Below are 15,049 nucleotides of genomic sequence, written 5' to 3' on the forward strand. Positions count from 1 at the left end.
ACAGGTCTAAGGCTGAGTTCTGTGGCTCAGCCGACAGTGCAACACTGCCCTCTCCCGGCAGGGTTGCTGCCCATGCTAAGGCGTGTTTGCTGTTACAGCCGGTAACAGTGGGCTTTCAGCAGCCACACGGTACCAGAGCCTGGGTCCTGAGTCTTTGTACAGTTTATGGAGTCAGTCCACTCCAGAGTGTCAAAGCCGAGGCGGCGGACTTTCTGTCAGGCGTGTGATATTTCCGACGCTCCCTGAATCCACCACCGCGGGACGTTGCCTAGGTAACGTCATTTCGCTTTGCACTGCGTCTAAACTTAAGCTAACCAGGAAGTTAGTTAATTAACACGATGGAGAGACCTGACAAACCCGAGGACAGCAGCGCGCTGATACAAATAAGCGTGATCCGAGGAAACAACATAGTGAGTATGTCACACGGAGTTTATCTTTTACCAGCTTGGGAAAGTAAGTTAGCATCTGTTAGCTGTGGTTAGCCTACCTGGCCACACGCGTGATTTATGGGTTTATTATCTTGTGTCGAGCTGACACCGTTTGTAAAAATGATTAAATCGTTACAATAATCTTGTAAATGTATTGTACATCCTTTAATAAAGTCATTAAGTGGTCCTGGGTCAGAACTCAAGCCTCCAACCGACACAGAAGTGTCGTCTTTGATAACGTGAAAAAAGGTGGTCTTATACCATGTACATGTCTGATATAGCTAACTATGTGTTGCTGGACTTGTTGTAGGCTCTCACTGTCAGATTATTTTATATCACTACAAATCAACAAGGTAAAGTGGAGGGAATAGGACACAGTTTTCATACAAAACATTTCACTAACATTAAAGAGTCAGAGAATAGGTCAGACGTACAGTCCAAGAAACACTTTAGAACACTTCAAAGGTCCAGTTTGTCCTCAGCAGAGAGCAGAACCTCAGGGTCCTCTTGGGTCCTTCAGCCATGACAGCTGCTGTGTTGTGGAGCTGCAGTTATCCAGTCCACTGACTCCAGCTCCTCTGTGTCCTTGTAATACAAACAAAAACATGTATTAGATGAAAAGTTTGATCTCCCTAGCAGTGTTAATATTCCAACTGAACTCATCAGCAAGTCTGCTTTGTCTTCTCCTGCAACCACGGATATATTTAAGCAGTGGTAACAGAGCGCCGGAATCCGTTTTTAGAGTGTATATGTATGAAAATAACTGTCCTTTGTTTATTTCGTTTTTCCATTCCCCTTGTGTGCACGTACAGTATGACCCTATATGACTAGATCTATACTAGCAATAAGTTAAAAACACTCAGTGTAACTTACTATGTTAACAAGTCTTACATCTTATATATTAAGGTTTTAGTCTAATAATGAGTGCAAACCAATGAGCAAAAATCAATGCAAGTAAAATGCAAGTATATTTTAAACCAGATGTTTTTCTAGTTTGGCTGTAATCAAGAGTATTTTATAATGTAGGACTGATGGAAGATAAGGTTTGTCGGGTGAATGACACCTCGTGCTACCTTGCCTCTCATTTCAGCAAGGAAAAAAGGCAAACAGCTTGCAGAGCTTCCTCCAGGTTGCTGTGGATGGAACGGTGCTGGGAGAGTCAGACAGGAAGCAGGTGGACCCTGCAGTGCAGTGTGTGGAATACAGCTTTACCTGCAGCTTCCCCTTCCACAAAGACGCACAGGCCCTCAGTAACATTGCCCAAAGTCCAGTCGTATGTGCGTGTACCCACTGTCTGACCCTGATGCTTTTACAAACTTTGATCTGATTTTTTCAGCTCTGGTCAATATGTTGCCATGACCTTCTGCATATGACCTGCACCCTGTTATAAATGATGTTTGTGTTCTGCTCAGTGACTGTGATCGAGGTCCTGTCGGAGGATAAGAAAGTTACTGCAGGGACTGCAGTGCTGGGCCAGGCTGTGGTCGACTTGCTGCCGTTTCTACAAGGTATCAGAAAAGATCCTTTTGTGTTGTTGTAGCAGGTTGTGTTATGTTGTGTTATGTAATGTACACTTCATGTCAGCAGAGCAGAGAGTCCTTCTGGCTGGCAGAGAAGAGCTTTGAATGTTTTTTTCCTTTTCCTCAGGTCAGGTCAGCCTCTCAGCCACAGTTCCACTCAGTGCAGTGAACAGCCAGGATTTAAGCTGCAAGGTTGGACTATTCAGTTTCTGTAAATCTAAGGCTCACAACAACTCTGTGCCTTCATGTACTTTTAAACTGATTTCCTGCTTGATTGGATTTGAATTGAAGACGCATGGCTTCACTGAGGCTCCATCAGCACACTTCACAGCGCTCCTCCCTCTATAATCCTGTGGTTTTTTAGGATTAGGCAAATACAGCCTCAGACAAACAACATGTAACTGTTGTCATTATGCCATTATTTATTTATTTAGGAAAAACAGGTTTACCACCATGTGCCCCCATCATTCACTGTCTTGTAGATAACATCAATAGGTTAAAGTCATGGTTTCCTGTAGTACTGCTTAAATGTTTTTTTAGTATACAATTCAATTCAATTCAATTCAATTCAATTCAGTTTTATTTATATAGCGCATATTACAATCAGACATTGTCTCAAAGCGCTTCACAGGAACCCCCCTAAGAGGAAACACTCCCTTTAAGAGGAAGAAACCTTGAGCAGGACCTGTCAACTTAAGGGGGAACCAGTCCTGCTGCTAGTCAGAGAGGATGAGGGAGAGAGAGAGAGAGAGAGAGAGAGAGGATGAAGGAGAGAGAGGAGAGAGAGTGATTATATTGCAATAGATATCTATATATATCGTCGGTCCATAAGTAGGAATAGTTATTTGATAGCAAGGATGAGCAGCAGGGGCTAGTGAAGTCGATGAGCACAGGAGAGATCAGGGGCCAGACTGCAGGTCAGTATGCAGGTCTTGAGACCTGCAAAGAGAGAGAGCGAGAGCGAGGCACAGAACTACAAGGAAGACAGTTAACACAGATTATGAGACGATATTACCCAGTATGATCCAGACTAAGGAGAGTAGAGGAGAGGTCAGAGGGTACTCAGAGGATCGTGTTTGTGCCCCCCGACAACGTAGAGCAAGAGAGACTTCACGGGCCGGACTGCAGGTCAGCATCCAGGTCTTGAGACCAGTGTGAGCCAGACTAAGGAGAGAAAAGGAGAGGTTAGAGGGTGAGAGGGAAACTGCTCAGTGGATCATGTTTGTGCCCCCCCGACAACGTAGGCCTAGAGCAGCATAGCTGTGCTACACACTAGGTCTAAGGCTAACTGTACGCCTTACTAAACAGAAAAGTTTAAGTCTAGTCTTAAAGGTGGAGGCAGTGTCTGCCTCTCGGACCCAGATTGGTAACTGGTTCCATAATAGCGGTGCCTGATAGCTGAAAGCTCGTCCTCCCATTCTACTTTTATGAATCCTAGGAACTACTAGTAAACCTGCACTCAGAGATCTGAGTGTCCTATTAGGAACATATGGTACAATCAGGTCCTGCAGATACAATGGAGCAAGTCCATGAAGAGCCTTGTAGGTTAGAAGAAGGATCTTGAAGTGTATTCTTGAGTCCACTGGGAGCCAGTGAAGAGACGCTAGGACAGGAGAGATATGATCCCTTTGGCTGCTTCCTGTCAGAACTCTAGCTGCTGCGTTCTGGATCAGCTGCAGACTGTTGATGGAGTAATGTGGACATCCTGACAATAAAGAGTTGCAGTAGTCCAGTCTTGAAGTGACAAAAGCATGGATGAGCTTTTCAGCATCACTCTGAGAGAGGATGCTCCTGATCTTAGTAATATTACGCAGGTGAAAGAAAGCGGTCTTGGAGACCTGCTTAATATGAGAGACAAACGACATGTCTTGATCAAAGATAACTCTGAGGTTCCTCACAGTCGTACTGGAGGCCAAAGTAATTCCATCCAGAGAGAAAGTATTATCTGATAAAGTAGTTCTGAGATGTTTCGGTCCAAAAACAATGACCTCAGTCTTGTCTGAGTTTAATAGTAAAAAGTTGGAGGACATCCAGTCCTTTATGTCCTTTATGTACAGAACTTAAAGAAGGGGGACTAACCTTCATTTTCAACGTAACAGAAGAACAAATTGTGATGAAATCAAACTGTCACTAACTAAAACAAACTATTACCGGTGTATCAAGTAGCACTTTGACCTCAGCCATTGTGTGACTTAACAGACATCAAGTGTTTTCAGTGTAAAGAAATATGACCATGCCTCATTATGTGGCCCGTGTAGCAGTCGACTCTGGATGTACACATCAGTGTGTCAGAACCAGTGCTGTGTGAGGCCGCCCTCTCAGCCTCCAACCTGATGAGGGTAACAGTGGAGACAGCCTACTCTGTCCCCGAGTCATGGACGCTGCCTTCAGGCCAAGCACATAAGACCTGCATGTACACTGCAGCTCTGGAGGTCCCACTTACTGCAGAGGTGAGTTTCTATTTCGCAGTGCTGAACAGTTGATTGTCACATAGCAGTTCTTGTGTAGCCCTGCAAGAAGGGAAATACACATATTAACACCTGTGGTTTTATTGTTTCTCTGATCCCAGCAAGATCAGGTGCTAGTGTTCAGCGAAGGCCAGCTGAACGCAGGTGGGCAGGGTATGGATGAGTGCCGACAGAAGAGGAGACCTCATCAGGCCATGCTGGTGTCAGCGAACCACGACCCGTCTGAAACCCTTTTCCAGCCAGAGCCCATCGAACAGGAGGACGGCGAGCTGACGAGCACAGCGGTGACTACATGCTGCAAATCATACACAAAATATACCGTTGCAAGCAAGCTAAGAAGGCCACAGATGCATTTGACAGATTTTTGGGCTTTGCTTTTACAATTGTAATAAGAATGTCTCATCCTGCAGAAGACACAATAATAGGGCTCAGGTACAGGACTGTATGTCTTACAGGACCAGGCGTTTCGGGAGGAGGCAGAGACCACAAAGAACAGGGTGAGCTGGGACACAGAGATGTGCTGCTTCCTCGATGAAGGGGGAACTGCCAGGTCAGCTGCACATACAGCGTATTCCTCTTCCTCTGCCTGTCTGCTCATCATGGTTTTAGGAAGTTTTTCAGTCATCAGCTCACTCTAGTGCTAAAGTAATGCTGTCTGCATGGTTTGTTCATTCAGTACGTTTGTGGCTAAAAAGGAAAGAAACGTACACTAAACAATGCTAAATAATAAATAATGCTTACTTTAATACTTAGGCTGCGGCAGAGGATTGCTGAGAGCAGACTGTGGCCGGTAGAGATTATGACAGCGTCACTGGAAAAGGTCTGTAAGATTATCAAGTCTCCTGCATGCACTGTACTGTATTTACTAAGAGCTGTGAACTCTTCATATAAAGAACTGATGATCAGCAGCACCCATCCATCCTATGGAAGCAGTACGAGGGGACTTGGTTATTTTTTTCTTTTGTTGGAGGGGTGGCTAGTTGGACATAGTCCAAGACCACCAGAAGAGACCCCTCTACTGCAACATGTTTAACATGTTTAAATATTTGTGTGACTGCGTGTCTGTAGGTAGCTGATGAGAAGCCTCAGATCCCCTTCCATGGTGTGGCCTTTGTAGACATGGGTCGTCTGCTGCATCCTGGAGTCAGCCACATCCGAGGAGCATACAGCATTCATCCTTTCTCTGTGGCTGAACTGCTCAACAAGGTCACACATACACATATTTATAGCTCCTCATATGACTCTGTAACGGTCCTATATGCAAAATGATATATGTTTACCTAGAATAGCCTCTGAACTAACCCCAACACTGGCCTATTGATGTGTGCACTGTCTGAGACAGCTGAGACTGTCATTGATCTTGCTTTTAAAGGCCAAGCGGAGTGTCAGTGTTTTGAAGGAGCAGGCTAAGCTGTGTGCCACGACAGCAGGCTCCCACAAGGCAAAGGGAGGTAGGGACCGAGCTGGAAGCAACAAGGAAGCCAAGGATTTCAAAGAGTCAGCAAGAAAGGTAAGACAGGTGCAAAGTATCAAACGTTGCAAATGTTTGACCCAAAAAAGAATCTGTTACTATTATGTCAACAAACAGAACAAGACAGCTGACAGCAATGCAGAGGGCCTGTCTGAAACCGAGCCCCAAGTTACTGCAGATGGAAAGGTAAGCCTGACAGACAGCAGTTAGACCAGGCACAGACAGTTATTTTCATTTCTGTTGGAGCAGTAAAATACACTGTGAGCGTTTCTCTCCCTTGGCTTTTTTCCTATTCTGTTGCCCCACAACCTAAAATTAAGATTAAGATTAACTTTATTAAGAGTTTTTTTAAGAGTAATATGATTCACACAACATCCTTACAACTTTATAAAAAATATATTTTATTGTGAAGCAAAAACGAAAAAAGAAAAAGTTAGAATCACCCTGTGAAGCAAATACAGCTGCCTGTCTCTATGTTCGGCACACCTAGTCACTTGGATTTTTGCTAATTATTCAAGGCAAAACTGCTCCAGTCCTTCAAGTTGGATGGGTTCTGCTGGTGTACAGCAATCTTCAAGTCATACCACAGATTCTTAGTTGGACTGAGGTCCAGGCCTTGAGTAGACCAGTCCAGCACACGTTTCCTTTGTTCAAGTGTCGCTGTAGAGTGGGCATAGGGTCACTGTCCCGCAGGAAGGTGAACCTCCATCCCAGACTCAAATATCAAGAATTAGCCTGTATTTACCATTATCCATCGTTTCTTCAGTTCTGCCCAGTTTGCCAGTCCCTACTTGAAACAACCCCTTACAGGTCGCCACCACTACGCTCCACTGTGGGGGCGGTGCACTCGAGTAACACCTCATCTTATTTGGCTGCTTTATAGCCAAGGGGGTGAATACATTCAGTGTTCTAAGTGTTCTATAATCTGACTCCACGTCTTCAGTTTGTACTGTAGATCCATTCCAGGTAGTAAGACACTTAAAACAATCATCTGAAATGCTTTCAACATTTGAACACTCATTTCTCCTATTGACAGATGTATGTGGAGGCCAGGACATATATCGTCCTTGAGATAGCCTTAGAGAAACCACTGGTACCAACAACATCTCCAGAGGAGCTGGCTGGAAGGTAGTGTTTACATAAAAGCAGTCATCGCTATTTGTTCGGCAGGTTGCTAGTTTATGGCCCAGACCTCTCAACACCTACAGGCAGGGTAGGAGAGTTTAAAACTCAGTGAGAGTCAGCCAGATATTGAAAGTAAACACACGGCCCGTTCTCTCGGAGCTCACCCCGAAGCCACGCCTCCAACCAGTCTGTGACTTCGGCCATCATGCACGCAGGTGCGCCTCGCAGGATTGGCTGATGTTTTTACCGTTTTAAAGCTTCAGATGATTCATATTCTTCATTTTAATGAGAAACTGCCGAAGTAATCGGTTGCTATTGGATTGTAAAGAGAAGTTACACTGATTTAACACAAAGTGCATCAGAATGAAACCTCCTACCCGACCTTTAAGGTAGCAGTTATCATTGATCTGCAACAATAATGGACAAATAGTTGCAGTCTTTGTTATATTTGTTGGGTTCCTGACTGACTGTGGGGCACAAAGGAGTCAGGGTGTGTTGAGGTGTTTCTGTTTCTTTCAGGGTGAAGGCACTGGTCCCTCCCAGACCTACATGTCCAGCGGGTCCTGGCAGAGCAGACAGAGTAAAACATACACACAGGCCATACACAGACACACACTCACTGATACATGCTGAAGTCTGTCCTCTGGTGTGTGGCTCCACAGGCAGTGCTGTCCTTCCACAGGCAGGTCGGCAGCATGGTTCAACAGGTTGCAGATCAGTATGAGGAATTGTTTGGAGCAAGTCTGTCGCACAGCTGCAGCCAGGAGCAGATGATGATTGAGCTGATGGGAGCGCTCTGTGTCACTGGGAGATACGCTGCCTTTAAAGAACAAATGAAGGTTAGAATGAGCAGAGCCCTGCCTGGTTTAGATCTGCGCAACTCTCTTCATGGAATGTGTGTTTCTGTTGTGTAGCATGCAGTCATTAGGGTTGTGCGAGACAAGATGCAGAGAAAGTCATTCACTGAGCCTCAGGACCTTAAAGTATTTGTTAGCCACCTTTATGACTACCTGTCCGGGGAGACACGTGCAGCCCTCAACAAGGTAACACAGGTACATCACAATCAGTGGTTATCTTTGTGAGGATGTCTGTTTACTTGGTGTTTATATCCTCTTCTCCTTACCAGATATATTCTGAGGATGTTGGTGATGAGAACCTGCCAAATGGAATCCATTTAAGTTCTTCTCAGCTCAGACACTTTGCAAGAGAGGCACATCTCACCGGGGATTACCAGCAGGCTGCTCAGTACTATCAAGAGGTACAGGGGCAATGCTGACCGTTGATAATATTCTGTACTGAAAATCAGGAGTTCATGGTCCACTCAGTGTGTATGAGGTGTTTCTGCTGAAATGCTGTGTTTGGTTTCCAGCAGACATGGTGGTGAACATTAAGACCAAACACCTCCACTGTGGTCTCATGTGTCCATAGGACATTGTTCCACAAGTGTTGTTCTTTGTTCTTTTTTCTCTGATTGTTGCACAGTCTGATCTTGTGGTGAATAATCTGGACGTCCACTCCTGTGAAGACTGACTCTTGAATGTTTCCACTTGTGAATAATCTTTCTCACTGTAGAACACTGAACTCCAAATAGTTTGAAATGGTTTTATAAATCTTTCAGACTGATGTGCAGCAGCTGCTTCTCTAACACCATTGTTTCTGTCTTCCTCTTTGTCATGGTGTTAACACACACCTGTTGTTATAGGGGTCTGTACACCTGCTGATGATCAGCTCATCAAGAACTTTTCAGCAGCACCTGCTGCAGCTCACACTGTTAAATCCTATAGAGCAGTAAGAGGGGACACAGTGTTGGACACATTTGTCCACTAGGATCAGATGGTCTTTATTATATTTTACTCAAACACAGTGCTGCGTCTTTTGAACATATTGAATGTATATTAACAGGAAGCAGGCATGTTGTGATATATACGAATATTATGCAGATCATGACTTTGGTACATATTTACACTCCAGCTTGTGCTGAGGTATCCCAATGAGCCCTCCTTCATGTTTGATCGGGGAACCCTGTACATGCTGACTGGAGACTACCCAAAGGCCAAGGAGTGTTTCCATGATGCTGTGTCAATCCAGCAAGATCACCGACCCAGGTTACAAACTTACACCACATGAACAACATGTGTTCACTGAAAACAAATACTGTGTGTTGGCACATGACTACCAGTTGTACCATTATTCCCCCCCTAACCCCCCACACACCACTTTTATTGGAACTTGTCTCAGTAACTACAGGGTAATGTGTGTCTTTGTCCTGTTTCTTCAGCCTGATGATGTGTGGGGTCTTGGCAGGGATGTTTGAGCGTTACAAAGAGGCTCAGATCTTCCTTGAGCAAGCCACCAGCTTAGACCCACCCAGTGTGGTGGCATGGACGCTTCTAGGTAAGAGGAGAGTCTGCATCCCACAGCGTACACAGCATTAATTATGGTTATAAAACATTTTTAAGTATGCTGTAAAATGTACGTTGTGGTCACGTTTGCTGTGTTTTTTTTTTTTGCTGAGCAGGTTTGTTGCATGAGAGCCAGAATGACTCTATCATGGCAGAAAGGGCTTTTCTGGAGGCCAGAAGGGTACTGAGGGTGGACAAAGAAAACGGGCCAAGACAGAGAGAAAGGGGGGAGACAGACAAAGAGCACAACAAGACAGGCATGGATTTACACTGTCCCACTGAGAAGCAGGGTGAGTTATGACTGAGCACCTATAGAAGAAGAGTTACCACTGTCTGTCTTTGACGACAGCTATGCTCCACAAGGTCGTCACCTGGAATGAGTCCATCACTCAGACCTTACAGAGTTACAGAGTTTCATCAGAGCTTTGATGGTCTGGAAGTTTTCTGACCTTCATGTCTTAAAGTAATGATGGACTGGTGTTTCTCTTTGAGTGTTTCTTGTCATAACACGGATTTGAACAGTGGTTGAGCAGGACTGCTCTCTGTAGAGTGTACCAACGGATGGTGTCAGACACATTCAGAATGAAAAATTCAGATTAACCAAGCACACCTGTTCAACTGTTCCAGGTGACGACCTCATGGCACCGACTGAATGCTGAGAGTGTGCGACGCTGTCATCAAAGACACAGGAGGCGTGTTGTTCTGTGTCTCTTGAGGCTCGGTGTGCATGTGATAACCACTTTGTGTACTTTTTTAGACGAACTCTCAGAGCCTGCAGGGCCTGCTACCTCCTCCATTTACACACATACATTCCAGTTCTTGCTGCAGAGCAATGCCTTGCAGGTAAAGGTTATATAGTGATCTATGGTCTCTACGCCTGGAAATAAAGTGAAACTGGAATAAAGTCAGTAAAAATGTGCTAGAAATCTATCAGTAAACATCAGTTAACAGTATCAATATCATTTTGTGTCAGATGGCAGAGTATGCTCTCTGTCAGGAGCTGGCGGGCTCCGACGGTGGTCGCAGTTTCTCCTACCTTTTTCATCTGGCGCAGCTGCAGCTGTTGAAAGGCAACTACAGCAGAGCCACCGCCAGCCTCAAAGAGCTGCTTTTTCACAGAGAACAGGTAACATCACGCAACTGTGTGGGACTAATGAAGGTATTCTTAATCTTAACGTCATGTTGCCTGCTGGCTGCAACACTACAAGGTTACGACTGTGGTTTGCTGCCATGTGGCTTACAAATGCTTTCTAGACCAGCTTTGTTAAGGTCTCACTCATATTCAGCAAAAGCCTAGAAATTCTGCTGTATTACACTGTGCGACTGTATGTTACCAGTGCAGTCATGTGTCAAAGCTCTTCATCCATGGTTCTCTGTTAATAGTTCTCTTTGTTTGTGTTAGTGTACTAATATCAGTGTGCCATGACCCCACAGCAGTAGTGTGCCAGCCATGTGTACCAACCACCTTGTCTATGTTATGACCAGGTTTCGGATGTGTGGGCTTTGAATGGTCACTGTCACTACATGCTGGGGGAGTTCACTGTCGCTCAGGAGAGCTACGAACGGAGCCTCGGCTTCCAGCAGCAGCCCACAGATCATCACACTGTCCTCCTCCGTCTTGGATCCACATACCTGATGCAGGACAAGGTTAGATATGGAGACAGGCATCACAGGTAGCTCATATAAAGTCCTAAACAGAATAACTGAACCTTCTCTCTTTCTTAACTTTTAGTTTAAGCAAGCCAAAGATGTCTTCATGCAGGCTTGTGAGCAGTCTCCATCCTGCCTGACCTGGCTGGGCCTGGGCACTGCCTGTTACAGGGTAAAACAGATGTATTGATTTATTTCTTACTGTCTGTTATGGAAAGGTGACGTTTGTTCATTGTTGTGTGTCTGCTGTCTGTGTAGTTAAAGGAACTACGTGTTTCTGAGGAGGCTTTGACTGAGGCCAACCACTTGAACAACCGGAATGCAGAGATATGGGCTTATCTCTCTCTCATCTGCTTTGAGGTGAGCCATGTTCTCCATGTCTGTTTTTCAAACCAATCTGACAACCAGCCAACACCCTGTATAAACCGAAATCTGTAGTTTTTCCCTCTCCAAAATCTAAGATGAAGGTGGCATATCTTTCAACAGTAGATTCCATTAGATGGCTGCCAGAACTCACCTGGGCTCCATCCTACCATCCAGGTCCCAGAGGACTGGACCTCGGAATATAATAAAAGTTATGCAGTGAATACTGTACATGGCTGCTGCAGAAATGTTATATAACACTAAGATATCATACCTATCATCATACCCTGACCCTGTTCCTGATAATTGCTTGATGTGTGTGTGAGTGGCTGATAACAGGAGTCAATGCTCCAGTTACTAATACACTGTCTTTGATCAATGCATGTCTATACATGGGTGCTGATCTCTTTCATTATGCAGCCTATACTAAAACTGAATTAACCATTTGATGTCATTTTGTTTTCAGTCTGGCAGACAAGATGAAGCAGAGCAGTTTTATAAATATGCTCTAATGGTGAGTTAACTTGAAAGATGACCTTCTCTGTATGTGCATGTGGTATAAGACCTGTAAAGGTTTTTTGGTTTGTTTATGCACAGTTCAACCTGCAGAGGGAGTCCCTCCTCAAAGAGCTCAGCAACCTGAAGGATCACTCGTCTGATGTCATTCTTCAGAACAATAAGTCGGAAGTTTAAACCCTGTTGTGCAATGTTTTAAAGTGACACAGCAGACATTTAGACCGGCATCTGGCAAGTTCACCAGTGTTCAGTGTAGTGTTAACAATGTTCAGTACAAGTATTAAAAAGTACCCACACAATGTATGAGACAATAAAAGAAGATAACAAGTTGTCACAGAGTTTTGTTTTTTGAACACTGAATTGGGTCTCAGTCCACCCTCAGTTTAAATAAATACTTTATTGTTGACAAAGTTGATAAAACACACACTTTAATAACATTAACATGCAATGCATACAAAGTAAAATGAATAAATAGCTGATGTCCATGTGTATTATGTTAGCACTACATAGAATATGACAAAAGGCTGGATGCAGTTCAGCACGCTGATCTGGAGAGAGACCTGCAGAAATATACAGAGAGAGAAAGAGGCAAAGACACAGAACGGGAGGGAGGACTGGACAAACGTGGCTGCCTTGTGTCTCTGAGCTCTTCAGGCAGCTCCTTTGACCTCAGGATTCTCATTTGCTCTGACTGTAAGGTCTTATAGACAGCTGTGTGGCTTTCTTAGTCGAGTCCAGTCAGTATAATCACACACAGCTGGACTCAGATGAAGGTGTAGGACCAGAAAAGCTATTCCTGTTAAAAGAGAGTTTTCCTTGCCACTGTTGCTTCAAATGGCAGGTGATTAACGATGAAGTGATATGAATGATCGTTGGCTTTTTGACAGTGTCACTCTAAACTGAACACCAAACCGTTTTGCCCTGACAGCCAGCTGTTCGGGGAGAGTGCCGGTCATTCTTCCATTAAGACATAATGTAAAACCAAAACCCGAGAAGCAGAGCTGCCATGTTTTCTAACTCGCCGCCATCTCCACATCTTTGACACTATAGACATAAAAATGATACATTAGATACATACATACATTAGATACATAGAGCAACTTCTTGTGATTCTCACGGCTCATATTGTGAATATGAAAAGCAGCCACATTTGTAGTCTTTATCACACAACTATGAAAATGGAGGAGGTGAAAAGCACCACAAAAACCCAGAGGACCGCCTCTCATACTCACGTCAAAGGCCTGGGGCTGGATGAGGAATGCTGAACAGACCTCATGAGGACTGGTCGGCCAGGAGCAAGAGAGGTAATATTTCCCTTTCACTGTAAATTCATCATTCTTGTATTGTTAGGAGGAACAATTTAAGAGCTAAATATATAACGGTGGTTTATTGCATGCGGCTTAGTACAGCAAAAGCTAATTCCGTTAGCACGGTGGTGTCGCTGCTTCATTCTCAGGTCAGAGGTGAGTTTTAGAAGATTTACCTGAAAAACATCCCTTTATATAAAACATGTCACATTTCCATTATTTTATTTTACTTGTGTGTTTAATTAACATATTTTAACCCTCTAACGTCTGTGGCTTAACAAAAGCAAAGCAAAACAATGTTAGTTCATTATGTCATGAAGTTCACAAACCACCAGCTACATGATAGTTGTGATTGGGATTTCCATTGTTAGTCTTATGAAGTGTGTTATCAGAGCAGTCAGCGGTTAAAAACCAAGAATTAAAGGAACTACCAGTCATTAGTGACATAGAAAGTGAAATCTAATGCAATTTGTCTGAATCAGAAGTCAGAGGAAGTGCATGAAGGCGAGGTGGCAGAGCGGACCCCCTGTGAGGCAGAGAGTCCATGGGTGGTTATGGAAAAACCATCAGCCACGTCATCCTCGGCCTAAAGACAGGAAACGGCACAAAGAGGCTCAAGGTTAACCCTGTCTTTATATCACTTTCTGTGTGGCTGTCCTGTTCACTGTAAAGACACTTCAGACAAAGCGTCGCTGTTTTTCTGTCTATGTCACCAAGTGTGCAGTCTTTATTTCTGTTAATGTTTGTTGCTTCTTAGCTTTGATTCTGACATTTCCTGTTACTTGAACAGCTGGATCCCAGTATTTATTCTGCCCTGTCTGTCCTCCTCAGTGAGTTGGGAGCCTTCATCTCTCTCAGCTCTGTATGAAAGCTCTGCTGCATGTCGCAGTTCTCTGGAATGAGCCTGTCTCTCCTGCAGCTCTTATCTCCCTGTCTCCCACATCCCTCTTTTCCAGCCGTGGGGCTTGTGGCCCCTGTTGCCAGGGTGCGCTGACGGCTCCTTTAACCGGTACAGGTGGGCTAGGGGCGTGGGGAGGCTGTAGTTGGATGGCTGTGTGACACATGTGTTACTGTTGACAGCAAAGCCATGACTCTTTCATCCCTCCGCCCTCCTCTCTGTGACGGGCTGGCGCTGGGTTGTGCTAACAGGACAGTTATTCATAAAAAATGATTATATCTGTATCTCTGCAGAGACAAGCCGCTGTGACACCTGCTACAGTTTGACCTAGAGGCAGAGGAGCCTGGGAGCGTCCACAAAAAGGAGACAGTCCAGGAGGTCACACTGCATGACTTGGATGTTGCAAATGCCAGACCCCAGCTACCTGCAGTATACAGTAACATCAAATGTGTCTGTGTTATGCAGTCACTCTTTAATAAGCGCTGGCTGTATAGTATACTATAGTAAACTGAGTGTTGTTGTTGTTCACCAGAGGGACAGAGGACATCAGCTCCCCACACGGCGTTCCTCGGGGCCTGCTGGACAGAGTCATGACAACACAGGAAATGAAACAGGAGAATCTGAGATTCAAAGCTGAGCGTTGTGATATATTGCATCTTCTCTATTTTACTAATGACACTGAATTGTAGATCATCAAGATCCACGCTCAGACTGAGGGAACCAGTACCAGTGAGGAGGCTCCTACACACCTGGCAGAGATACCAAGACCACCCTCAGGCACAAACTGGTAAGAAACTGAGCAGCCTCATAATCATTGTCAATAGTGATCAGTTTTATTCCCTTTGTGTGACCTGACCTATAGTCTACATAGTGGCTCATATTTCAGCAAAAATTCCCCAGG

General features: G+C 44.6%; 1 protein-coding gene across 2 annotated transcripts; it reads left to right on the plus strand.

Moving 5' to 3' along the window:
* The first annotated feature begins 103 nt into the window (after positions 1–103).
* On the plus strand, positions 104–12,246 carry LOC114447237 (cilia- and flagella-associated protein 70-like). 2 transcript variants are annotated; one of them, XM_028423395.1, is made up of 26 exons: positions 104–410; positions 1,519–1,705; positions 1,841–1,936; positions 2,076–2,140; positions 4,207–4,398; positions 4,518–4,700; positions 4,872–4,966; positions 5,170–5,236; positions 5,485–5,622; positions 5,789–5,926; positions 6,005–6,073; positions 6,924–7,015; positions 7,532–7,592; positions 7,675–7,851; positions 7,927–8,055; positions 8,139–8,270; positions 8,984–9,117; positions 9,291–9,406; positions 9,531–9,704; positions 10,172–10,257; positions 10,388–10,540; positions 10,900–11,061; positions 11,147–11,236; positions 11,323–11,424; positions 11,894–11,941; positions 12,025–12,246. In XM_028423395.1, the coding sequence occupies exons 1-26, from the start codon at positions 339–341 to the stop codon at positions 12,118–12,120; spliced, it is 3,054 nt and encodes a 1,017-aa protein (XP_028279196.1). In that variant the 5' UTR covers positions 104–338; the 3' UTR covers positions 12,121–12,246. The 2 variants fall into 2 exon arrangements, with proteins under 2 accessions (XP_028279196.1, XP_028279197.1); XM_028423396.1 differs by lacking the exon at positions 1,519–1,705 and having other exon boundaries at positions 316–410.
* Positions 12,247–15,049: the final 2,803 nt, after the last annotated feature.

The sequence above is a fragment of the Parambassis ranga genome, chromosome 15, assembly GCF_900634625.1.
Source record: "Parambassis ranga chromosome 15, fParRan2.1, whole genome shotgun sequence".
In the NCBI taxonomy this organism is placed as follows: domain Eukaryota; kingdom Metazoa; phylum Chordata; class Actinopteri; family Ambassidae; genus Parambassis; species Parambassis ranga.

Coding starts and splice junctions, on each gene's coding strand:
- LOC114447237 (XM_028423395.1), top strand. CDS start 339: ATGGAGAGACCTGACAAACCCGAGGACAGCAGCGCGCTGATACAAATA. Junction 4,967..5,169: donor GATGAAGGGGGAACTGCCAG/GTCAGCTGCACA, acceptor TTTAATACTTAG/GCTGCGGCAGAGGATTGCTG. Junction 7,852..7,926: donor CCTTTAAAGAACAAATGAAG/GTTAGAATGAGC, acceptor TCTGTTGTGTAG/CATGCAGTCATTAGGGTTGT.